This window comes from Anopheles aquasalis, chromosome 2, assembly GCF_943734665.1.
Source record: "Anopheles aquasalis chromosome 2, idAnoAquaMG_Q_19, whole genome shotgun sequence".
Lineage (NCBI taxonomy): Eukaryota > Metazoa > Arthropoda > Insecta > Diptera > Culicidae > Anopheles > Anopheles aquasalis.
The window spans coordinates 29,877,501-29,902,500 of NC_064877.1; the positions used below are offsets into that span (position 1 = coordinate 29,877,501).

The following is a 25,000-nucleotide window of genomic DNA, read 5'->3' on the forward strand; positions in this document are numbered from 1 at the left end:
GAGTTCGAAGTGACGGTCAACGATCGAGACACGGTTGGCTACATCAAATCCAAGATACAGAAATATGAGGGTAAGTCACTGGCCATACGCCGAGCGAAGCAATAATCCAATTTTCTGTGTCCTCGATAGAATAGAATGCTGTTGGTCGTGCTGCCATGCGGCGCACGAGTGTGATGCACGATGCATTGATTTCCTTTGTACCCATTAATTGATTCCCGGCTGTGACCGATACTATCCGCAGAGGCATCCGCGTGCCAATGGGGCACATCATCAAACACCGCTTATCTGCGCCCTAATCGCTGCGAGTGGAATTATTAATTCAGTTTGCAAATTGTAATAGTTCAAACAAAGCAGACGTTGCGAATGCTATTCCGCGTAGCATCGGACACAGCGGTTCCTTCATAGCCATCCTTGTGTCGCGCAATGATGGACGGAAGTAGTTCATCCTTGAAATGCAACGGATCCGGCCATCAGATAATGCAGTGGTAAAGCTCTATTTCTTCCGCTACTACCGCCTGGTGGTTGGCCGACGACCTTGGGAGTAAATGGAATGGCAGGAATGGTGGTTGCGTAATGTGCCCAACGCTCGTAACCGAGTCCTGTGCTGCAACCCACGGATCGTTCTTCGATTTTGATTTTGATTTTGCTTCTGCAAACACACTTTTATATAACGTGGAAAAGAAGCTCGACGACGACGACGTCGGCGGAATTGTTAGTGTAAAAAAGGTGGGCTAACTGCAGTCTGCTGGAGCTACGCAACCAACCAACCAACCACACGGTGCTGTCGTTTGCAGTGGCAGTTTGAAATCCAAATCAATTCACGCGCTTATCTAAGCTGGCCGTAAAATCGCTTCGTTGATTCTTTTTACTTTTTTGTTCGTCTTTCGTTCGTTCGATTGCGAACGAACAAACTGTGGCCGGGGGTCACTAAGAACAATAGGAAGGTGTGAATTGTGTGTCCCAAAAAGGAAAAAAAAAGTATCGCGGTACGTTAATTTGTTCGATAAATCCGACTGTTCCGAGCCGCGCAAATGGCGCACTTGCGGGCAAAGTAGTACGTGTATGTTATGCCAATTGCAGCTGGCGCCATTAGACGTCTGTGTCGTGTCGCGTTGCCATATTGTTTGCATTTGCTGCTGCAGCTCGGTATCATTTGGGCAGGACAAGTTCACTCGACTCTGCCGCCCGAGGCCAGAATCGATATTTATTATTAGCTCTGCCACGTCAGCACCTTTATCAACCGACGCCATTCAGCAGCACCCACCCGGGAAGGAACCAAAACATCTCACCGGGAAAAACTGGACTGGCGGGCGCTAATGCGCTACTGCCTGAGTCCGGATCGTTGAAACTGGCCAAAGGCACCCACTACCGGCAGGCGTTCGCCTTCGTTTCCGTTTGTGGTTCACGATTGTTTCACGTGCAATCTTTTACCGCGTGCACCAACCGATCCGTTGCAACTGATAAGCTGTTGATGTTGGTTCGAGTTTGTGTCTGTGTGTCGGATCCACGACAGCAACAGCAGCAAACCTCTCGACCTGTCCCCGTTGACATATTTGCTTCGAGAGAGAGAGAGAGAGAGAGAGAGAGAGAGAGAGAGAGAGAGAGAGAGAGAGAGAGAGAGAGAGAGAGAGAGAGAGAGAGAGAGAGAGAGAGAGAGAGAGAGAGAGAGAGAGAGAGAGAGAGAGAGAGAGAGAGAGTAAGACGATTTGCAAAAGCGCACCGCCTTCGCGACACTTATCTTCTTCCAGGCTTCCTTTGCTAGGACGGACGGATGGACGACTTATCGGACATTTTGCAGGTTGGGGACTTGGCCACCCTGACCGTGATAGCATTGAGATGGTCATGCACATTGAGGGCGCGAACGGATGGACGGACAACCTGTGCTGTTGATGCAACTGCTGTCACGTTTGATTCGCACGTAGTTCCTGGCAACCGGCACACGGCATCTTTGATGCGCGCGCGCGCGCGCGCGCTCGTTGATTGATGAGGTGGCTGAGTCCAGCGCCTTCTTTCTGGGCTATTCAAATCGGTAATTCAATTCGAGTTCAAGCCGCGTTGGATGCTCTGGAATCTTCTGGATGAATGACTCCGTGGGGGTTTCCGTTGCATTGCAGAGTACAGAGAGCATTACCTCTAGAGTCATGATACATTTGTCGCTGACTTGTTGTTTATAGAGAGTGGGTACCATCCTTTATCATTTGATGTACTAGGAGATAGATACCTCTGTATGTGAAGGGAAGGCACCCGAAGAAAATAGTCCCCGTCGTATCGTTGTTGATCACGTCGCATCAAACATTAGAAACTAATCACCCATTGTTGCTTCAGTTAAGATATTTATCGCAGATCGTTACTGGCCGAATCATCCTGTCCTGGGGGACACTGGGGGTGTCCCAATTCCGAATAGGTCCTTCCATCGACCCCCAGGTACTGATAAGAGTGTGTGTGTGTGTGCTTCGAGCCACTTTCTAGGTGAACAAATCGAATGATCGTTCCCACCAGATAGTCGAATCCATAGTTTAAAACATCTCACGCAGCCACGAACTGCAAAATGGTTCCAATGACCGATTGTCATATGCGGCAAGATAATGGGGGGACTGCAGTCACGGGACGCCGCTACCGGTATGAGGCAGTATTTTAAGCATCATCTCTTCGTCTTATCATGCTGTGCAACCACGACGCCGACGTCGACGCCGTGTGATATTGCATTCGTGTAATTTCCTATCCTCGTTGCTCTTCAACAGCTGACGTCGTCCCAGCAACACACGAAGTGTGTGATCTGCTGAACTACATGTGGGGAAATCGTATCTGATTCCACTCCGGACATTCCAGCGGAATATCGCTGGTGAATGCTTAGATTTGATTTCTTTCTCCTTTACCTGTCGTTGATGATATCAGAAGAAACAGTTAAATGGGGTTCTTGACAATAAGTAGGACTGGTTAGATGCACTATTTTTCAAAGAAATAGTCAGACTCCTGCACGGGTATACTAGATTAATCTTCCTTCTAGCTACATAAATACAGTCGCCTCGTGGCGAAGTGTGGTACAGTAGAATAGTAGCCCGGTGGACGAGCGGAGGGCGCGAAAACGAAAAATAAAAATAATCATGATGCTATTTTTAAACCATCCCGCCGCTGCTGCCTGCTACGTGTAGGCGCGCAGAGCAGTAGTGGCCGTGCAACGGCGACGCCGGCGCACATGTGGCCGTGCAATTGTTGCATTATTATTAGTTTGTGATGAATTTGCCCATTTCCTTCAAGACGCGTGATAAGATTAAAAGCAGCTGCATATGGGGCTGCTGGATCGGATCTGCTGTCCTTTATTTTTTGCAGTGCGCTGACGTATAGGAAGCTGCTTCCCACCAGCCTATTTCTGACCGCGGTCCATTAATCATATGTGTTTTGAGTTTGATAAAGGACCGATAAATCGGTACGATTTTCTGGCAATCATTGATGGATGGATCGTGGGTGAATGGAAAGTGGAAAAATAAATGTCTTATGTAACGTGACCGTGTTCCTTTGGGGTAGGGTAATTTCATGATTCAGTCGCGCAATGGCACACACCCACACATACAATTGTTGGCAATTTTTTATTTATCATATTTTTTCTTCTCGTTTCGCTTCTCGTTCTCAGGCATTCCGGTCAATCAGCAGCACTTGCTGTACAAACACAAGGAGCTGAATGACGCGATGGTTATGAAGGATATACCGCTGGTGAATGGGTCTCGCCTGAAGCTCGTGCTCGGCATGAAAGGTGGCCCGATCTCGTCCAAGCGGCTCGTTACCATCTCGTCCGACTACGATAACTGGCTCGACATGAGTGACGTTCTATCCGGGTAAGTAGGCGCTACTAATCGCTGCCGTTGCTGTTGCTGCTGCTACTAGGGTTACTGTGTTTGCTGCTGCATCTGTGATGGCTCCAGGCTGACCATCGTAGAAGCGTTCATCGTTGTGCCCTATTCTTTCCACCGAACGTACATACACGAATATCCGCCGCTGAGCTCGCTGAGAGGTCGCCACTAATCGATTCGTTGGTTGCTGAATACACGCGCGCTCTAGCCGAGGGGACTAGCGTTGTACTGTGGTTTATTTATAAATTTTCGCCCGTTTAAGGCGTGTCTCGGGCTGCGCCGCTCGTCTCATATGTGTCCCTGTTTCAGTTCACACTCGCAACACTTAGTGGCGCTGTGTTTTGCTAGCGAGTGTTGTCGCTATCGCTGCAATAAGCGGGGTATAAGCCACCGCTCTCATGTTGATCCGGGTGTATGTGTGAGGCCCCGACAGTCGCGAGAACCGCGCGAGACATGGACGGACTTGTGGGATTTGTGTGTTTGGTGACCGGATAGCCAAACTATTTTTAACCAGCTTCCTAATGATTTGAAGTTGAAATCACGCGACTCCCCCCGCGACACGCGCCGGTTTGTCGAGCGGTAGCTAATTCCGCCAACCCAACATATGTGGGTTTCGTTTATCATTAATTCTCCGCAAATGCTGCTAACATTCCGTTGTATACCTTTATGGGGTAGTATGTATAGGGAAGAACTGGAACTGGACTCAGTGTCCCCCTTATTGAATGAAATGTCTAATGAAACAATTTCCTCCGTTTTCCATCAACAGGGAAGATTTAATGAACCTGCAGAGTCCCGGGCTGAAGCTGTTGCTCTACAAGGACAACAAAAAGAACGTCCACCGGCTGATGAAGGTGCGCGCGGAGAAAGCGGGCGATGGCTTGAAAAGCTCACTTTCACGATCATCGGTCATTGGGAGTGGTGCTGCCGGAGCCGGATCATCCCATGGTGCAGGCCTTCAGCCCACCCAGAAAGAACGAGACATTGCTGTAACGAAGGAAGTAAGTGTACAGCAGTGGAGTGGTCAATCGCCAATTTCTGTTGTACGAAATATTCGATCCCTAAAACGAACGCGATCTGGTTCAAAACATTCGTTTCAGAAACTGGCACTAATCCGAGCAAAGCTGAGCCAAAAATCAAAGAGACTGAACGGTGGTGCGACGGTCGTGGACGACGTTAGTGATGGCGGTAGCGTCGTTGAGAAGACGTCTGTCTTGAGTGGCACCAGTGACGCACGAAGGCAGCAAGCGGCGGTGGGGTTAAATGAACATGTTCGCGATATCGATGGCCCCACGAAAAGCACGACAAGGAATTCATACCGTCACAAGAAGCGTCACCATCATCATCATCATCATCATCACCACAATCATCCGCATGAGACTGTGATTAAAGAGGAAAAGACCCCAATTGGATACCATAGATCAGCGGCTGCTGCAGCTGCGGCGGCGGCAGCGGCAGCGTCTGCCCTAGGCGCCCACGATGCATCGCCCATCCTAGGCACAATCGGTTCAATGCTTTCTAGTTCATCTTCCGCACCGCACCGCAAATCGATGCCCGCTGTTATCGATCCCTCATCGTCGTCCACTGGTTCGCATCCGTTTAACTATGGTTTAGTCAACTTGCTACACGGTGGCCTCGGTAGAAGTGGTGCCTCTTCCTCGGCCCGTTCCTCCAAGCAGACCGTGCTGGAGCTGGAGAAACGCTCGCAGATCCGGGAACACCTGCAACGAAACCGATCCTTCAAGACAATCAGTGCCAAGGGTTACGATTTTGCCGCAAGAGACGCACCGAACACCATGCCCGGTGGCCACCATGTATCCAACAGTGCACTCGAACGTTCACTGTCCTTTCAATCGAACGGAATATTGAATCGATTGGATGGTGGAGACACTGCTGCTGCTGGTGGTGGTGGTGGTGGAGCCTGTCGTAGCACAATCGGTTACCCGGCCGCCAACAGTCAGTCCCGTAACGGAGGAAATGTTGTGCGAGGAGGAAACACCTGCACAACGCAATCCCTGCGACAGCTGGACGAACGAGTGTCGTCCGCGTCGTTGCACGATCTGATCGAGCTGCTCAAGTACACACCGTCCAAGAAGCATCGAACCTTTTCAAACGACGCACTGAACAAGTTGGTTGTCGGGGGTGGTGGTGCTGGTGGCAGTGCAAAGAAGTACGGTGCCGGTGGTGTTAGTGGAGGGTTGGGTAAAAAGTCGTTGCCGGAAATCAATCCGTCTTTGAACAATATCGATGAGTATATCTCGGACTATGATATCGGCATGAAGGCGACTGCTGGCAGCGGTGGTGGTATGGGTGCAGCAACGGGCGGCACCATGGCGAAATCTTCTTTGGCAACTATCGCTGGAGACTGTAAGATAGCGGCCGCAGAGATTGCGTTCAAGAGTGGAGGGCATGCAGTCGACAAACCATTCCGAAAGCTGTACAAGTCTACATCCGACGGTAAGTTGTGGGAATTTGCTTAGGATGACGTCACTTTCCATGCTATCTGTAGCGCCAATGAGTACGATCACTAATCAACCAAATACTGGTTCTTTGCAGATGGACGCGTCTATGAGCTACCGAAGTTGCTTGTACGAGAAGATTCGCCTGTTGAGTCGTTCCTGGGCTCGTACTCCCAACTGGAAACGGTTGCATTGCGCGGTGATTCACCGAAAGCGGGCTTCGCCTCTGCAGCTACTCTTAAGGAAAGCGAAGGTGTCCATTCTACTGACGACGTCACTACCGTCTCGAGTAACGCCGCTCAGAAGGCAGGCGCAGGCAAGAGTCTACTGGAAGTCAGTTTACCGCCAGCGAGTATCGGTGGTGAGATCGACGAGGTTACGGCAGATGAAAAGCTGGCTTCAGAATCGTTGCTTCAGTTGGCCCAGCTGGCGGTAGATAGCCGCTCGAACAACAATAATGCTAGCAGTGGTGGTGGTGTTCTTCCTGCCACGATCGGTGGCACCCCGTCCCATGGAAGTTCCCTTTTCGGTAACGACACCGGTGCGCACGCTTCACTGATGGCCACGGGGAATGGAGGCACTGCTGGCACTGCTGCGGCCACCTGGTGTCATCACTGGAACAACAATCGACAGAATAGCTTCCCCTACGCTTCTCAACAACAGCCCCAACAGTACGCTCGCTACCATTCGGAGCTGGGCATAAATGAGCTTGAGCTTAAGTTTGTCCACCCATCGGATCTGCAGCGGATGACGGCGGATACAGTGATGGAGCACCGCGTGGAGCGTATAGCGAACCCAAACAACAGCATCAACAACAATAATAATAATAGCAGCGATCACCAAGGTAGCAGCAGTACGGCAGTCGGTGCCGAAGTTGCCGACCCGTCAGTGATCGCTAGTGATAGTACGAATGTGATAAAGCTACCCGTCATCTGTCCCGGTTTGGAGTTGAACACCGAATGTTGGCTTCAAATGACGGCAGACGATGCGATACGTTTCGGTGCTGAAGATGATGAGGAGGAGGAGGAAGACGAGGATGAGGACGAGGATGAAGATGAGGACGAAGATGATGAGGATGAGGAGGAGGAGGGGGAGGAGGACGAGGACGAGGAAAACGAGCTGAGGCGGGAAGCTGGTGTGGAAGAGGATGAGCATGAGGTTGGTGTGAGTGCGGAAGAGGAAGAGGCACGTGAACGCATTTCGTCGTCCTCCTGTTCGTCGATTCGCCGGCCACGCGCAACGTCCAATTCTACGAGCTTCATTCACAGTCACCTGTCCATCTCCTCCGATGAGGACGATCTGTTCAGTGTGGCCGAGCTTGGAGGTGGTGGTAGTGGTGAAAGGGGAGAAGGAACCGTCGGTGGCAGATCCGCTTCAACGAACGCCCGGTACTACAAAGCCGTCGGTAGCAAATCGAAATCGATCGATCTGAACGAGTTTCGTAAGGCGTTCGGTAGCAGTCCGACGCTGCTCAATGCGTTCGGTGCTGCAACGACCAGCTACGGACGGTTAGTGCCACAGCTGTCGCGTCTCGAAACCGTACCCTCACAGTATCGCCGTGGCTATACAAACCTCAACGATGCCTGTCTTTCAAGCTCGACATCGGAGCTGGAGTGCGTCAGCAATGGGGCAGCGGCGTCTGCGGCGAAGAAGAAACTAACGACGTTGCTGCCACCGGATGGAACTAGTGAGATGTCACCATTGCTGAAGCATCGTACCAATGAGCACATTGCTTACGTGCGCAGCAATGAAAATTTGAATCGGTATAAGGCCCTCTTCGCTGCCACGACACCATCCGTGGCAGCAGGGACCGCCTCACGACGACGCAGTGGTGGTGATGGTCTGCAGCAGCAGCAGCAGCAGCAGCGTCGCAGTGAATCCAGCAATGGTGGTGATGCGCTATACCTTCGGCAGCGACAGCAATCGCTAGGCGGTGGTGGTAGTCGTCATTTGCCAAGCATTCGGGACCATTTGGCCAGCATAGCGGATTCGGCGGAGCTGGCCAACACCGGCAGCAACACGAGCAACAGTACGGCGAGTTCGAATCTGTACGATGATGATATTGGAGGTGGTGGTGGTGCTGGTGGTGTGGGACGTTGCTTTACCGTTGGTGGTGATTTCGAGTGTCGCTTCTCGAGACTGAGCTGTTGCTCGGCAAGTGCAGCACCCGGAGATGGTGGCGCTGATGCCTCCAAATCGCTTCTACCACGGTCGGATTGCAGTCATCATCATCAGCGGGTGATGGAGGATACCAACCAACGTATGCTGTTTGGCGGCCCCATCGAAGGTGCTGGAAATGGAAGCTCGACACCATTGCGCCGTCCATCGGACTATTACTTCCCGTCGGATGAGAGTCTGTTCAATATGGACTCATTCTTCGATGATTTCGTCGAGCTGGATACTAGCGATATCTTCGATAGTGCTGAGTTCATCAACATCAACGCACCGAGCTCGCGTCACCAGCAGCAGCAGCAGCATCATCCGCACAGTCAGCAACATCAGCACCTGCACCATTATCCGGGTACGAGGAAAAGCGTTTCCAGCTCCGGTCTCTCTCTACCCGACATACTACATCAGCAGTCAAGCTATGGTGATGCTACGCAAACCTACGAATACCTGCTATCGAAGGATCACCACCAGCAGCACGGTCCCATGTTGATGAATAACGTTCCGTCATCGCATCATCAAAATAATACGGTCTCTGACGGAACCAAGCCCGCATTTCACGCTACTAATCATTGCAGCGATGGCGAGCTGGTACAGTTCTCGTCGCGTAGCCGTACGCTGATGCATCATGCTTTCAGTGACCACCGTGTTGGTAATAGTGATAGTAGCGCGAACGGTGACGCAGACGATGACGAAGAAGACGAGTCGGGTATTGCTTCCATCATACAGCACATCGACCGGGAGCAGCTATGTGAAACGGGGTCGACTGCTAGTACCACAACGGCTGCCACGGCTACCATTAGCAGCACTATGACGGCGATCGTCGATGAGGGCAGAGGATCGGCGGGGCAGCGACACAAACCTAAGCCACGTGCGGTGTACGAACGTAAACCATCGGCATCCTCTTCACCACCGGGCATATTGACGTTCCCCGCCGAACCAAGTGTCGGTAATGCAGGCGACGAGGAAACAGGAAACAGAACAAACGGTGCCGGTTACGAAGTGGCGAAAGAGCAACACTCCACCGAGCAGATCAAATCGAAGAAGCTCCGATGCGCCCAGTGTAACAAGAAGCTTGGCGTCATCATGATCATGAAGTGTCATTGCGAGAAGATCTTCTGTGCGCAGCATCGGTATGCCGAGGCACACAATTGTTCGTACGATTTCAAGCTACAAGGGCGCAAGCTGCTGGAGCGAGAAAATCCACTCGTTGTCGCGGAAAAGTTGCCGAAAATTTAAGACACAAAGAGGATGCCAGCCGTAACGTAACGCAGCCCGTTGGCGTTGGCTAGTAAGCGAGTGGCCGTTACATCCGCGATAAGCGATACTATTTTATTGGAATTTGATTTACTATGTTGCACTAATTGCATTACAAATAACAATTTATCATTGGAATTTACTTATAGGAATCATTGATTTTCGGAAGTTATTTTTGCTTAATTTGTCAGCAATGCAGATATTAATCAGTCAGCGTCTAGATAGCTTTTAACATTTACGCATGCTTTACTGAGCGTCTAGCACTGTTTGTGCCCTTTATTGATTTTGCACTTCTTCTTCTTCTTCTTCTTCTCAATAGTTTCCCTAATTGTACAGATTTGGTCATTTGGCCATCAGCTGTTTTAACTTTATTTTATCAGTTAACGGTTTGGCTAATGTTCGGAATTAAAAGAGGAACAGTAAAGACAAACATTACCTGTAAAGATAGAGCGGAGCATAACGTTGGCCACCCAATAATGGATCCTTGTGTGTCTGAAGGATTCAATGTAATTGGTGCAATGGTATGACGTAGGACGGCGGAGGCGGCCTCCCAATTCGCCTCTGCCTAAAGAGAAAGACTGTATTTAATAATAGTTCTTAAAAGGCTTTTGTTACCAATACCGTAGGTAGGACATAGCTAAGGGCTAGCCAGCTGCAGCATTGCTGCATGTCTGTGCGTTCGTTAAGTCTACGTTGCGCTAAGGATACCGGGTGATGCGCGATATACAATTTACTTTCCGGTTTACTTGAAAAAAAGAGCAAAAAAATGCAGAAAAATGTGCGATATGATGGAAGATTCAACGCGTAGTTTATAGTAGAAATTTCGTAGGGTTTCGTACGAAAAGTGAAAATACTAGATGCGCGTTATTAATACAGCTGATTACTATGGTTACTCTGTGTACTGTATACTACACACAGGGCAGAAACACCGGGTTTTAACTTATTAGGTGAGATAATGTTTTGGATTCACTTCACTTTTGAATAGAGAAGGTAATGGAGGTAACCAGCATATTTCGTTGTAAAATTCACATATTTTTTTCTTAATAGAAAACGCAGGGTAGCGCAGTTCTTTATCGTGCGGATATCTTAGTCCTATATTTTGAAAGGATCGTTAGAACGCCAAGCAAGAATATAGATTACGCACGTTTTACAGTTGCATCATTAAAAAAAACGTAACCATACGTGAGGTAGTAAAAAATGTAAAAAAAGGAAAAAATTACAAATAAAAAAAAACCGCAGAAGTCCGTTTATGTCGACGTTCTAGCGGAAATAATCATACACCAGTATCCCCGAGAGCATGGGGAACTAAAAAACCAATTCCATTGCGTAGCACATGTGCCATGTTGTTGTCCGAAATAATCACTGGGACGTCGCCGGGGTTGAATATTGTTTCCTATGCCTAGAGATCTCCTCCCGACTGTTCCCGACCGTTCCCGTGTCGAAGGAATCGAAATCGATCGAAAGTAAACAAAGTACATGCACTTGTTCCACGCCATGCCCCACGCTACGACGATTTTAATGTGTTTTACCGTACAACACGCGTTGGTTACTACGAACAAAATGCCGCCGTTCGGCCATTCGCCAGTTCACTAGCAGCGCGATGTATGTTATTTGCCTTCGGTCACTAGGGTAACCGTGGCTAGAGCGATGAATTTTGGTTCCGTACAGGTCGGGTGGGGGTGTTTCGCGTCGATTTGGCGACGCGCACATAGTGCACTCCCCATTTGTTTGGCTCCGAGCAAGGTGAACAAACACTGCACCGTGTGGAGCGGCGGGCGGCGGTTTTGTTTAAATTTCATTCAACGGAACCACCCTTGCCATGTGTCCTATTTTTCTGCGCATTTCAAACCGAAACACCGGAGTACTCCCGCATCGTCGTGCAGGGATGTGCGATGGAACGTAAAAAGGGTCTTCGGTTCGTCGTGGAATCCTGGAAAATCGGAATGGCATCGGGAAATGCTTTTGCGTTAAGGGAAATCGGTCCTCATTCGTTTCGCTTAGTACAATGGATGACAAGGAAGGATTTTGCACTTTTATTAAAGTCCAAGTTATTGATTTGCCTACGCTAGATATGCGTTTATTAAACATTCAGGAAGCTACATTGCAAATTGATGCAACGAATGCAGCTATCCAATTGCAAGAAAAGCTATTGTTTGCTAAAATGTGCATTTACCGTTTATCTTTATAAAATTGCAAACCCTTTTTTAAATTACTAACCTAAATTTAGTAATTTACTACTAAAATTAGTTAAAGTAACCCAGCGAACGAATATTACTGAAGTGAATGTACTGTAACCACGACCACCCCACTGACTCACCGAAAACACAGCAACCAATGCCCCAATGCAACGAGGGGACTCCATGAACTGCACAGCCGTAACAACTTCCTCGTCCGAGTTGGCGTTGGTATCGTTACCAGGCAATACGAAACGGTACGTGGAATGGGGGAGAGTTGCCATAATAACGCGGCCAGGATCATTAACATTCACCGAAAATCAGTGTCCTCTCTAGTCCCTAGTCTCTAGGTGCAGTCAATAGCTCTGCCCGGCCCTGTGTCTACTACTATTCGTAAGAACATAGGCCTTCTTGCCTAGATACGCAAAAGGAGGGTGTCTGCGTTGTCTGTACCGCACCGAATCGATGGCAGGTGTTGAGCCATCCGGCACGTGAGCATGTCCATTAGGTCGCGACAAAGCTGATCCAGGGAGGGCAAAGGGGTCGGGGCAACAGCCCACCATCACCCTCATCCAGCAACGTTTGTGCATCATAATTCATTAATTGGCGCAAAAAAGGAAAAACCGGGGATAGCGGCCGAAGGGACCTCCGTTGCGAAGAAGGAGAAGGGGTCTCGGAAGTTTCCCTGAGTACTAGAACACGAGTTGGAACTAGGCTCGGGATGACTCAGTTATGTCGGTGCGTTTTTCCAATGGCGTTAGCGTAGACGCCGACATGGTGGTCCGCGTACGCCAGTCGTTCATTCACCAGGGACCCGTGAGGTCGTTGTGATTGCTGGTTTGCTTAGATTGCCGGGCATTTGACCCTCTGAACAGCGTTGATTTTTGTGAAACATTTATCGTACGAGTCTCACAGATAGTGATAGTTAAAAGATACTTGCAGACCGTTTCGGATGTGATCGTAACTTGATATAGACTGTGAGTGTTACAAGTTAGTGAACTGGTCAGTTTAAATCTGTATCTTTGGTCGTTACCGGAAGCATAATGGCGGACTCTAAAACGTGCACAATTCGACAATAAAAAAATATTAAAATTTTCGACCATCACGTTAAATACCAGTGTTAGTGTTGACCTGGAAAATGCAACAGCTTTGCTGCTGCTTCGGCACTCGTACCGACAAGGTGTCGCCGGGTGAATCCTTCGATGTAAGCTTCACTCCTTTCCACCGTAACCATACGAGTAGGCCGGTGGATTGTTAAAGTAGAGTTCTAAACCATTCCAGCAATCCAAATCTTCAACACCGACAAGCGATGGAACGCTTAATAACATCTTCCGCACCGAACGACACTGCACGGACATCCTGTTCATTGCAATCAAGGCAGCCTTTATTCTGATCCTGGTGAGTCTCATCCCGCGGGTAGCGATAGTGTTGTACAAAGTGGTGTGCACGAAAGCGCGGGTTGCTATTACGGGGGAGTTTCGTCTTCGGTTAGTACGCCGTGAGGTGCTAGGCAACGGCTTACTCCGTGCACTATCCTTTGTATATTAGGTTGGGTAATAAGTCTTTTCGTATTTTGAGTAAAACTTCAAAGGGATATATTTTTAGTTTTGAGCAACTTTATTCAACCAAATATTATCCATTTTGGTTAACCACCTTTTGCCATTTCTCGGCTAAAGACATAATTCCTTTAGTGTAAAAACTCCGTGGGTTATCGTTAAAAAACTGTGACACGATGTTTTCACATGCTTCTCTTGAAGGTAGCGATACTCCACTAAGGGAGTTTTGCATAGAACCAAACAAGTGGTAATCCGATGGTGCAAGGTCTGGGCTATATGGAGGATGCATCAAAACTTCCCGGCCAAGCACTCCCAGTTTTTTCCGAGTCATCAAAGATGTGTGTTGTCTAGCGTTGTCATGGTGGAAGACGATGGCATTTCTGTTGACCAATTCTGGCCGTTTTTCTTCGATTGCTTGCTTCAATCTCATCAATTGGTCACAGTAAAGTCTAGAATGAATAGTTTGACCAGTCTGGAGTAGTATAATGATTGATTCCTCTCCAATCTCTCCAAACGCAGAGCATAACCTTCCGCGGCGTCTTCCTGGCTTTGGGACTGTTTGTGTAGCTTCTGCGTTCTTCCACCATGATCGTTTTCGCACGTTATTGTCGTATTTGATCCACTTTTCATATCCTGTAACCATTCGCTTCAGAAACGGTTCGATTTCATTCCGTTTCAGCAAAGAATCGGAGATGTTAATTCGGTGAATTAAATTTTTCACAGACAATTCATGCGGTATCCAAAAATTGAGCTTTTTTTTGTAGCCACCCTTTTTTAAATAGTTCAAAACCGTTTTATAGTGAAGGTTTAGTTCCTTAGCGATGTAATGGCTGCTTATGTGACGATCCTGGTCTATCCTTACAATAATTTCATCGACTTTAGCAACGATAGGTCGACCAGAGCGAGGTGCATCTTTCACATCAAAATTTTCAGAACTGAAGCAAGCGAACCATCGTTATGCTACATGAACTGATTCAGCATCGTCCCCCTAAACATCACAAATTTAATTGGAGGCTTGCGTGGCATTTTTCCCATTTTTGTAGAACATTTTCAAAATATAGCGAATTTCTTCACTATTTTCACAAATCTTTGAACAGCTATAACTTTTTGGTCACTGCTCCAAATTCTGTTTTGTTTTGATTAAAAGATACATCAAATGTCCCTTAAAAAAACGTGGTATGATATGACATAATGTGATTTATAACGGTGGAGATAGACGACTCCAAAGCCATCTATTGCAAAAATACGAAAAGACTTATTACCCAACCTAATATTTTCAACAACCCGCGACTGTTTGGAAGGGTGTTAACTTCGCAAAACTAAAAACCTACGCCAAAATGTGTCAGAAAACAGCCAAAATGTGTCTAAAAATGGCTCAGATGCCCAAAAGCGAACAAAAAACCTATTAAATACACGAATAAGTCGAAAGCTGATCTGCAACAGAAACATACTACACATTTACACAACATTGCAAGGATACTACGGCATGGTTTATGCTCAGCAAATATCTTATGCTAAGACACTTCCGTTTGACTATCTGTGGTATGTGACAAAAGACTACAATCTGAAATGTAATAAAATCTTGAGTGCAAAGTTCTCCTCACAGGCCAGCGTAATCAATCAGATACTTTTCATTGTCTGATAGAACCTTAGGGAAGCCGTAATTATATCTACGATTTCCTGCTCTGTGGCACTCCTCATCGCCCAATCATTGCCTGTTTCCACTGGTAAACGTGAAAACACCCAAGAGCATTGAGTCATTTCAATAACGCAGTGGGTTTGAAATTGAACGGCAAGTAGTTCGTGCAGATATGGTTTGCACCCTGCGTGCCGGGACACGCTTAATCTGATCAACGCGTTTGTTCACGCTGTCCTAGGTGCGCGGGACTGGTAGTACTACCATCCCCATTGCCTCCATCGCCACTGCGTGTTGCCCTAGTCCTCGTTATCTTGTCCTGTCAATCACATTATTGTCACACTACATTGCACCACATGAGCGTTCCCTTACTGACTCATATGTACACCTACCGCACCTGCTAGTTGCTTCGAATTAGGACGACTCCCCCATCGATCGGTTCCCGGTGTGGTGGTGTGCAAGGACGCCATGAAAACTGAAGGGGTTTTTTTTTGTCCCCTTTCTCCACATTGTCCTCGGGTTACGTCCAACTAGCTGGTACTCATTATCTACTGCATGGCATTCGGAGATATCTATCGCATTATAAATGGTTACGATGACTGCGCCAACGTGTGTGGCCGGGACAACTTGCCGGACGAGAAGCTGGCGTGCAAGGTGAGTACGGGGTCGGCGATGATGTGCCCATGCTTCCCTGCACATATCCCTCTCCCCTCAAATCGTTGTACATCACTCCATCCTTCGTCACAGGGTGCTGATAGAACGGAGCAAAAGTTTTTACTCGTTACCGGGTCAGGTGTATCGACCAGCGATCTGCACCGGATGTGTGTCACCAGTTGCAACGAGGTGGAAGGATTGTAAGTAACCCGTGCTTGCCATGGCAACCAGACGCGTGGCTTAATGTTACGACCACCACATTTCCTGCCCTCTCCATTCACGATCATAGTAAACCATGGCTCAACCGGTGCATCCGCGTAAGCAACCCCACGGAAGAGGTCGCCACGCGGACCGGCCTGCGGAACTTCTTCCAGGAGGTATCGGAAGACCTGGACGCTTGCCAGCGCGAAATGCTGTGGCTGGCGCTGACTGCATTCGTCTGTTCGCTGCTCACGCTCGTGCTGCTACGCGTTCTGCCGGGGTTGATCGTTTGGTTGGTGCTGGTAGCCGTCTTGCTTGCCTGTACCACCGGTACGATCTGGCTGTGGTTCAAGTGGCGGCATGAGGTCGAACAGACGGCACCGGCAGCCGGCGAGTCGGCACGTATGCGCATCAACAATTGGTTGTACTACGCGGTCGGAGCTACCGTTGCCACGGTGATCGTCTGTCTGGTGATACTAGTGATGCGCCGACGGATCAAACTCGTTGTCCAGCTGTTCCGGGAAGCGGGCAAAGCAATCGCCAGTATGCCGCTACTGCTGGCCGAACCTGTGCTGGTACGGATTGACCGGTTCGGACATTCCGCGGATGATAGCCTCACTCTATGCCACCTCTCTCTCTCTATCTCTCTCTCTTTCTCTGTTTTGCTGACCGTAGACCTTCGTGACGATCGGTGGAGCGATCGCTCTGTACGTGTACTTTACGGTGTGGATCGAAAGTGCGGGCATGCTGGTGATCGAGGGTAATAACAGTGCGCGATACGAGAAGGATCCAACGATGCTGCTGACCCGCTGGTACAACCTCCTTGCCTTCCTGTGGTTCGCCCAGTTCGTCATCGGGTGCCAGCACATGGTCATTGCCGGCGCGGTCGCCGGTTGGTTCTTTACGCGCAACAAGTCCCAGCTGGGCAGCCCGATCGGTCGGGCTTACGGTAATCTGGTACGCTATCATCTCGGCACCGTGGCGCTCGGTTCGTTCGTGATCGCGCTGGTCCAGTTCTTGCGGATGCTGCTGAAGCTCCTGATGGTGAGTCCTTATCTAGATCGGGTGTGTTATCGGCTTCATTTAATCGCTATTGTCCCCCATGCCTCTCTTCCAACCTATAGCATTCGGTGCGCAATCCGCAGAACCGTGTGACGAACTGTCTGTTCGACTGCTGCCAGTGCTGTTTGCGGTGCTTCGAGCGATTCCTGCAGTACCTCACCCGTAATGCGTACATACTGACCGCGATGCACGGTGATCCGTTTTGTCGGGCCGGTCAGCATGCGTTCCGGCTGCTGACGAGCAATGCGTTACGCGTGGTCGCCATCAACTCGGTCGGAGATTTCGTGCTCGTGCTGGCCAAGGTGTTTGTCGTCGTCGCAACGGCTCTCCTCGGCATGGAGCTGATACAGCGAAAGCCGGGCCTGCACCATCCGTACGTACCGCTGATCCTGATTGGCATCTTCGCCTACCTGGTGGCGCACTGCTTCATGACCGTGTACGAGGTAAGCAGCTGCTGTTCTTGGGGTCTGGTTCTTCGGTTTGGCTCTCTCTCTCTCTCTCTCTCTCTCTCTCTCTCTCTCTCTCTCTCTCTCTCTCTCTCTCTCTCTCTCTCTCTCTCTCTCTCTCTCTCGTGTCTTGTTGCTAACCTTCCTCTGCACGTTTCCTTTCACCACAGATGACGGTCGATACGATATTTCTGTGCTTCTGTGAGGATTGCGAGACGAACGACGGTATCGGGCGGCCATACTACATGTCCCGTGGACTGATGGAGTTTGTGCAAAACTCCAAACGGGCCCTAGCCATCGATGGCAGTCGGGCTGGGACCACCACTAGTCACCATGACCACCACCAACAGCAGGCTCTCCGTGAGGGTAAGGCGTGGATGGCATCCGAATCGAAACCATCGCAGCAGGCATCTTCATCGCCTAGCACCGCGAAGCAGCAGCAGCTCCGTACTGCGGCCATTTCGGAAACAGTTGATTAGTGCACTACTTCTAATGCTGTGTTTGTGTGCGTTTGTGTGTGTGTGTTGTGCCTTTGCTTTCTGCCTATTCTTTTCTTCAACCGACCGATTCGGCATTAGTAGTACAGCGAAGCGAGAGTGGATCTTGGTGAGTCTGTGTCGCGGCTCTGAAAACGCAGACGCTATCCGGCTGCCTATTTTTATACGACATTTTGTATTCTAGTCTATGCGAGCGAATAAAGTGACAAAGGAACGCGTATTGACGTCCGATGTGGTTCTTATCAAAAGCAACAAGTTGAGTATTTGGTGATTCCAATCGAACTATCACATGATGATTGCAACTCTGAAACACTTGCAGTTCAGATGTTACCATTCGGATAGTACCGGACAATTTGCAAAAACCGTGTGTTGTCGTACTGTGTGTCGTAGTGTTTATTTTATTTTGATTGCATCTTTTTCATTCCAGAAATGCGTATGCAGATTGTAGGTTTAACCAGCCTCGGTGGTTAACTATAAGTTACAGCTACGATTAAACCTACGAAGAACGTGGATCAAAAAAGGTAATTGAAGGAAAATAATTTAGTATGCGCCACTTTGGCGACGTCGCCCCGCTCGTCCTCGCCTGCCACCGCGCTGTCCTCCTCTCTGACGCGGCGAGTGACCCATTTGCTGGCCCGAGTACTGTTGCTGCTGCTGCTGCTGCTGCATTTGCTGCATATGCTGCATCTGCTGCATTTGCTGCATCTGCTGCATCTGCTGTTGTTCTTGCATGTTTTTTCCGTGATAAATGCGCTGATGGGCAGAGGCCGATGGACCAGCACGCGCCGGTATACGTGACATGCCTCTTGCTTGATGAGCTGCGATCAAAGATCGGAGAATGGGCAAATATGAGAGTTATATTCCACATTTTCAACCCAGCAATACTTACACCGTGGATCGCTCCAACTGCGATTAAAATCTTCCCGACCGGACGCATCCCGTTTCTGAGCCCGAGTATTGAGATCGTAGCTGAGACTGGCTTGGCTCAGCGAGCGCAAGTTTCTCTTGGGCGGTTGCACATACTCCGCCTCATTGTTGGCTGCCGAGTTCTGTAACAAGAGCGAAGAGGAGCGCAATATATTCAACTGACCGACCTTTTGCATGAGATTGGGGTGCCGCCCGGTTTTACTGCAAAAACTTACGCTTGGCGCGGAAGAAGGTCCAGCCTCCGGCTGCTGCTGCTGCTGTTGTTGTTCTTGTACATCCATCTCCTCATGCTGTTGTTGTTGTTGTTGGTGTTCTTGTGAAGGTGGCTGTGAGTGCGTCTCTGACTGTTGTGGCAGCTGCTCCTGCTGCAGCTGCTGCTGTTCCTCTTGCTGGTGTAGCGTTTGTTGTTGCTGCTCTGGCTGTTGCTCGGGCTGCTGCTCCTCCTCCTCTTCCTCGTCATCATCCTGAAGCAACGCATTCTCCAGATCGCCTGCAGAGGACGCTTGCGCTTCGCACGTTGTAGTAGTGGATGGTACAACACGGCCTCTGCTACTGCTGCTACTGCTGCTACTGCCGGCGACGCCAGAACCTACGGCCGACTCCTCCAGTGGTCCAAGGCTAGTATCATCGAGGAACTGTGGCAGCTCCTGGGGCTGCTGCTGCTGCTGCTGCTGTTGTTGCTGCCCAGCAGTTCCATCTGATCGGCTGCTTACCGGAACAACGGGCAACTGACGTCCGCTTCCTGAAGAAGGTTCGCCAAAGACAAATCGTGCATTCGGAACTTGCGGATGTGGCGAGCTCAGGATGGTTTCACTGAACCTGCGGAAGCAGAGAACCAAAACACATTATATTGGCTATTGTTGTCCACTATCATCGTATGCAGTATTTGGCCACTCTTGGCAGGGGAAATGGAAAGCAACCGAAAGGAAATAAAAAGGAGTCTCATGCTTTGCTAAGGACCATGCAGTACAAGGGTGCCGCTCGCACGGAAGCATCCCATCTCCTTCTTCCATTTATTTGTTGAGCTGGAGCACAAACTTTTAAAAAGTGTAACAATTTAAAAAAGCAAAAAAATGAGAAAATAATAAACATAATACGAACTAATGAAACATCGATAGGATTTAGTTCGTGAACCTACGACAAGCCGACGCCACAGAACAATGCAGACTCATCTTTGTTTGAATTCTACTCCTGTTTTTTTTATCGCTTTTTTCTACCTCTCTCGATTCTCATAATTCTTTTCAATTTCAATAGATTTCAAATTTCGCTTCTCATCATCGCAACAATGAAGTTAGTAGTAGATAAGCCTGGACATGGACATGGGGTTTTATCACAAATGAAATGCAACCATTACAAATCGCGACATCGTGATACACACACCGGAACACACACAACGACATACATACAAACTCGATTCTTCGTTTGAAACTATTGTAGAGGTGTTCATTTTTATTCTTAGCTTAAGAAAGAGAAACGGTGCGTAATTGCGGCCCTCGTGATAATTGTGAAGGATACTAGACTTTCCGGATGAATGAGAAAGGGGAGAAAATAATACAAGTAATGATAACTACCGGTCTAAAACTAGTGTAAAGTCGGGGGCGCCCGGTGCAACAAGGTATTTCTGTCTTTGCGCCTTGCGCCGTTTGCCAGCATGCGTATTGATCGCGGATCAGTGTCGTAATCAATCAGATCACATCCGTTATTTTAGGTGTGCCGGTTAGCAGAAAGAAAAGGAAATATAGTAAGCTCCTTCTAGTAGATGCTTGCTGGTTAGCCGTCCCTATTGAATTATTCTACGACGCAACAGAAAGACGATGACACGAAATCGTGTGCGCACTCGCTTTGATTGCTGCCGTTGTCTCTTGTTGTGTTGATCTGTAGTGCCTCGCGCGTTCGCTGTCTGTATAATTTCTCAATTCACGTAGAACGCAGAGCGGTAGGATTTGTCTAACGCTAAGCTATTATACTAAGAGCATGGAAGCAACACGTTTGAATACGATGATGATCGTTTGAAGGGACACATAACTAATGCTTCTATAACTAATGCTGCGGAAGTGTATTGGCACACCGAGACCTCACCATCCATTGTCCAGGATCTGGTCGGTCGTATATACGTAAAGGGTTTCATTTGTACAATAATGTAAAAAGATTCCTTAGATTCCTGATAACGAGCGTCTGATGGTCGCGAGCTTCTGTTTGCTTATCACTATCACCTATATCTCTCTTCAGCCGTCAGTCTTCCCTTTATCTGCTGTGTTCGCGGTATCAGGTGATCGGCGCGCGCGCACACATCTTGGCACACTGATATCGTACACTATTACTCTCACCCTATATTCGACTGTCTTCGCAGATTCGCTTTCTTCACATCAATCTTTCGGAAGCCAAAAGCGATAGGATAGAAGATGAAAGAAGAAAAAAAAGATTAAAAGAGCATTAGCCGCTGGATGCGCTAGCCGGTCAGAATGAATATGTGAGGGATATGATAGAATGTGGATAATGGTGCAACATTAGAAGTTTTTTGAAATAATTCAAATTGTTTCATGAATGGTAGCGCTAGTGTTCGCCAACATAAAATGCAAGCTACAACAAACACAACAAATAGGCAATAAACGTTACGTATTGCTCCATCCATAGACAATATAAGGAAAGTCTTGGACGGATGCTTTTGTGATGCATGCCAATGGTAGGAAAGATATTGGCGATGAGCATGTCTCTACGGACCGTAATGAGTGAACACAAAGGGAATTATTAAACCTATTAGAAGAAAGTGACCCAAAATTTTGCGTGATTGCCAGCATTTTCGTATCATAGGCAGCTTTATCATCTATATTGGTTAGACTTGAAGATCATACATGAACTAGATCGGTCTAATTGTTAAAAAGAAATGATAGGAAAAGCCTTATGTTACAACAGATAAACAGTACTGACAAAAGGGAACAGCTTCTTATAATAATTTGATAGCGGGAAGAAGGAGATGATCGGAGGGATTGGGTTTATGATTCTTATTAACAGTTGTTCTCCCCAGCAAACCATCTTTCACATAGAAGACGCACACAACCAATAGTTAGTAAGAGAAGAAAAGAAAGATGAATGTCTTACCCGTCGCTTCGGCGTGAAGCGTACAGTGTGGGCGTGCTTGGGACATTGCGATCGTCGGCGGCACCCTCGTCATAGCCTTGCTGCTGCTGCATCAGCATCAGATGAGCCGCCTGTTGCTGATGGCGAGTGAGCGGATTAACCACCTGGCGAGCAGTGGCTACGATGCTGCTGCTGCTGCTACTACTGGTACTGGTGCTGGCGCTAGTGCTTCCACCAACGACGTTGCTACTGCCCGATGGCTGCGGTGTGCCACTTTCGGCTACACCAGCCGAACCGGTGCCACTAGTAGTGCTCTGTATCTGGGGTTGCTGCGGGGAGGAATCGTGTGACGAGGCAATGTTGTTGCTGCCAGTGACGGTGCCGGTCGTGGTGCTCGTTTCGCCAATGCCCGACGATGAAGAGGATGAGGACGATTCCAGGGTATAGGTGGATGAACCGTGCTGTACGGTGGTAGTGTTGGCGATGGATGAAGAGCTACCAGCCGCTGCCACCAGGCCACTGGTGCTACTGGTTTCCGCGTCGACGGTGGTATCCATTGTCTGTTGGGCCGGTTGCGATTGGCTCGATTTGACACCACTGGACGAGGCGGCCGCGGAAGCGGTGGTTGTGGTCGTACTAGTCGATGATGACCCACACGCCGCGTTCCTTAGCTCGTTGTCATCATCCATCACATCCACCTCGTTATTGCTGGCCGACGCAATGTTGTTATCCTCGTCGATGTCGGGACCTTCCCCTGCGCCCTGCTGTCCACCGTACGATTCACCGACCTCGTAGCCATCCGCAAACATTGGACCATCGTCCGCTTCAGCTGTACCCTCATCGGCCATCCCAACATCCTCTTCCTCCTCTTCCTCTTCATCCTCATCTTCCTCCTCGTCCTCGTCATCCTCCACGTCGTTCACATCATCGTCCTCTTCCTCGTCCTCCTCCTCCTCGGTATCAACGGCGATCACTTCGTCTTCCTGATCGCGTTGCGATGATGTCGGTACCTGATACTCCACCTCCATACCTGAACCGCTTACTCCCTGCAACGAAGAACACACAAGATAAACCACATTAACTCCTGCTGCTGTCAGCTGTCCAATCAATACATACCTGGAATGCTTCGCCGGTAGCTGGTTGGGCCATCCGGAGGCGCTTCTTGGCCGGTGTCTGTTTGCTGCCTGTTTGCTGGCTAACCGTATCCGTTGAACTATCACCTTCCACATCCCGTGGGCGCTTAGGGCCGGCCTGAGTCGTCGTGACCGTGCTGCTAGAAGAGGCCTGCTGCTGTTGGCTGGTCTGTTGATTGAGCAGTTGCAAACACTAAGCATGAGGATCGAGGAATTGATTGATTTTGGTGTTTCATTTGAGATAAATCCAACCTAACCATGGGTTGTTGCTTAACCTACCTTGTCCTGAGGCTGCTGAGCTAGCTGCTGTTGCTGCGGCAACGCTGCCAGACTCGCAGATGGTTGAGATGGTTGAAGTTGCTGTTGCACCTGCTGTTGGATTTGTTGTTGGCCATCCACCTGTGGTAACACCATGGCAACAGCAGCCTGCTGTTGCTGTTGCTGCTGCTGCTGCTGTTGCTGTGTTGATTGTTGCTGATCAGCTACAACGACAATGGGTGCCACACCGCCTGTAGATGGCTGCGCAGGGCTATCACTTTCGGCCGTCAGCAAAGCCGTCGAAGAAGATGAAGACGAACTTTCCGCAGCGTTTGATGAGGAGGAAGAGGTCGTTGCCGATCCCATTGGGGGTACGGCAGCTACAGCGACGTTCGCTGAACTGGTTGCTGGCATGTAATCAGTATGGGAGCTACTAGGGGACGAAGACACAATCAGTGACTCGTTCAGATTGCCACCAACACCTGCGCTGCTGCTGCTGCTGGCAGTTGTGTGGACTTGTTGCTGGGGAGGCACCAATGCTGTGGTGAGGCTCGAAGCTACTGCGGACGACGTTCCAGGCAAGCTTCCACCGACGGTAATGCTACTACTGCTGCTACTACCCGGGCCTGCACCTGTCACAGACGATGATGATCCTGCCGGAACCGCATTCGACGAGGGTCCTGTCGCGGTCAGTCCAGAGGAAGAAGAGGAACCCTGTACAATGGCTACATTGTTGCCACCGGTGCTTGTGCTTGAGCTGGTGCTGCTGCTGCTGCTGCTGCCACTGCTACTGCTCGTCTGGCTTGTGGGGAGAACAGCAACGGTGCGACTTCCGACCGCCATCGGTCGTATGCTGGCCAATGGTGTTTCATTGACACGGCGTGGTGTTACGGTGGCCGATTGCTGAACGCTCGGTCCGGCCATCGGTTTCACGTTCGCTGTCCGGGGGCTCTCGCCCACAGGCTTCTCGGACGAACCCGCACCAACAACGCCGGCACTGGTTGATGGCTTCGTTGCTTGCTGCAGTCCTAGCTGGCGCGTCAGCTGGCTCAACCGGACGGTGAACTGTTCGTTTTCGCGACTTAACCGTGCAATTACCTCCTTGCTCTCGCCAGCCTCCTTCTCGAGCTGCGCCAAGCGTCCCTCGTACTGCGTACGCTGCAGTTCCAGTTCTTCGCGCGCCTTCAACAACTGTGCCCGGACGGCTTGCAGCTCGCGAACCATAGTGGCCTTCTGTTCCGTCAGTGCCGTGATGCGATGCTTATCGCTACCGGCCGCCGCCGTCGCCGCGGCCGTGTCAGCACCCTGTGTACGCTGCTGCTGGTCCACCTTCTCCACCTTCGCCCGTAGCAGTTCGTTTTCTCTGCGAAGCGTATCGATCTCTTCGCTGGTTTGCGAGCGCAAATCTTCTAGCTGTGCGGCGAAACTTGCCGCATCGCCGGTGGTACTACCACTAGCGCCACCACTCTCCACGGTACTATCGCCACCGGACGGTTCAGTCTTGTCTTGTGTCTCTGCTGCAGCAGGATTGATGTTCAGCTGTACCTTCAGCTCATCGTTCTCCTTTTGCATCTCGATGAAGGATTCCTTGTAGCGCTTGGCGATCTTCCGAATTTGCTGCTCCTTGTTCTTCGCATCCGTCAGCGCAAGC

The 25,000-nt window shown here is 49.5% G+C and overlaps 3 protein-coding genes across 6 annotated transcripts in view; 2 read left to right on the forward strand and 1 right to left on the reverse strand.

The window, feature by feature from the left end:
• Positions 1-11,005, forward strand: part of LOC126580989 (uncharacterized) — a 12,335-nt gene extending 1,330 nt beyond the window's left edge. Inside the window, exons 1-5 of one of the 2 annotated variants that reach the window (XM_050244368.1) lie at positions 1-70; positions 3,632-3,833; positions 4,615-4,846; positions 4,946-6,302; positions 6,402-11,005. The exon at positions 1-70 is cut by the window's left edge and continues 1,330 nt beyond it. In XM_050244368.1, the coding sequence (XP_050100325.1) occupies positions 1-70; positions 3,632-3,833; positions 4,615-4,846; positions 4,946-6,302; positions 6,402-9,709 (5,169 nt within the window). In that variant the 3' untranslated portion in view covers positions 9,710-11,005. Of the gene's footprint in view, positions 71-2,105; positions 2,178-3,631; positions 3,834-4,614; positions 4,847-4,945; positions 6,303-6,401 lie in introns of those variants that run through there. The other variant, XM_050244369.1, reaches the window with a different exon arrangement.
• Positions 11,006-13,039: 2,034 nt separating this feature from the next.
• Positions 13,040-17,935, forward strand: LOC126569367 (choline transporter-like protein 1). Its single transcript, XM_050226399.1, has 8 exons — positions 13,040-13,105; positions 13,183-13,299; positions 15,628-15,747; positions 15,841-15,947; positions 16,037-16,523; positions 16,624-16,992; positions 17,073-17,453; positions 17,627-17,935. Exons 1-8 carry the CDS (start codon positions 13,040-13,042, stop codon positions 17,933-17,935), a joined length of 1,956 nt encoding a protein of 651 aa, XP_050082356.1.
• Positions 17,936-18,328: 393 nt separating this feature from the next.
• Positions 18,329-25,000, reverse strand: part of LOC126571428 (nucleoprotein TPR) — a 12,234-nt gene continuing 5,562 nt past the window's right edge. Inside the window, exons 3-8 of one of the 3 annotated variants that reach the window (XM_050229919.1) lie at positions 23,371-25,000; positions 23,075-23,260; positions 21,980-23,004; positions 19,096-19,699; positions 18,843-19,002; positions 18,329-18,771 (exon numbers count right to left, since the gene is read on the reverse strand). The exon at positions 23,371-25,000 is cut by the window's right edge and continues 4,429 nt beyond it. In XM_050229919.1, the coding sequence (XP_050085876.1) occupies positions 18,494-18,771; positions 18,843-19,002; positions 19,096-19,699; positions 21,980-23,004; positions 23,075-23,260; positions 23,371-25,000 (3,883 nt within the window). In that variant the 3' untranslated portion in view covers positions 18,329-18,493. Of the gene's footprint in view, positions 18,772-18,842; positions 19,003-19,095; positions 19,700-19,725; positions 21,252-21,979; positions 23,005-23,074; positions 23,285-23,370 lie in introns of those variants that run through there. The other 2 variants (XM_050229918.1, XM_050229920.1) reach the window with 2 other exon arrangements.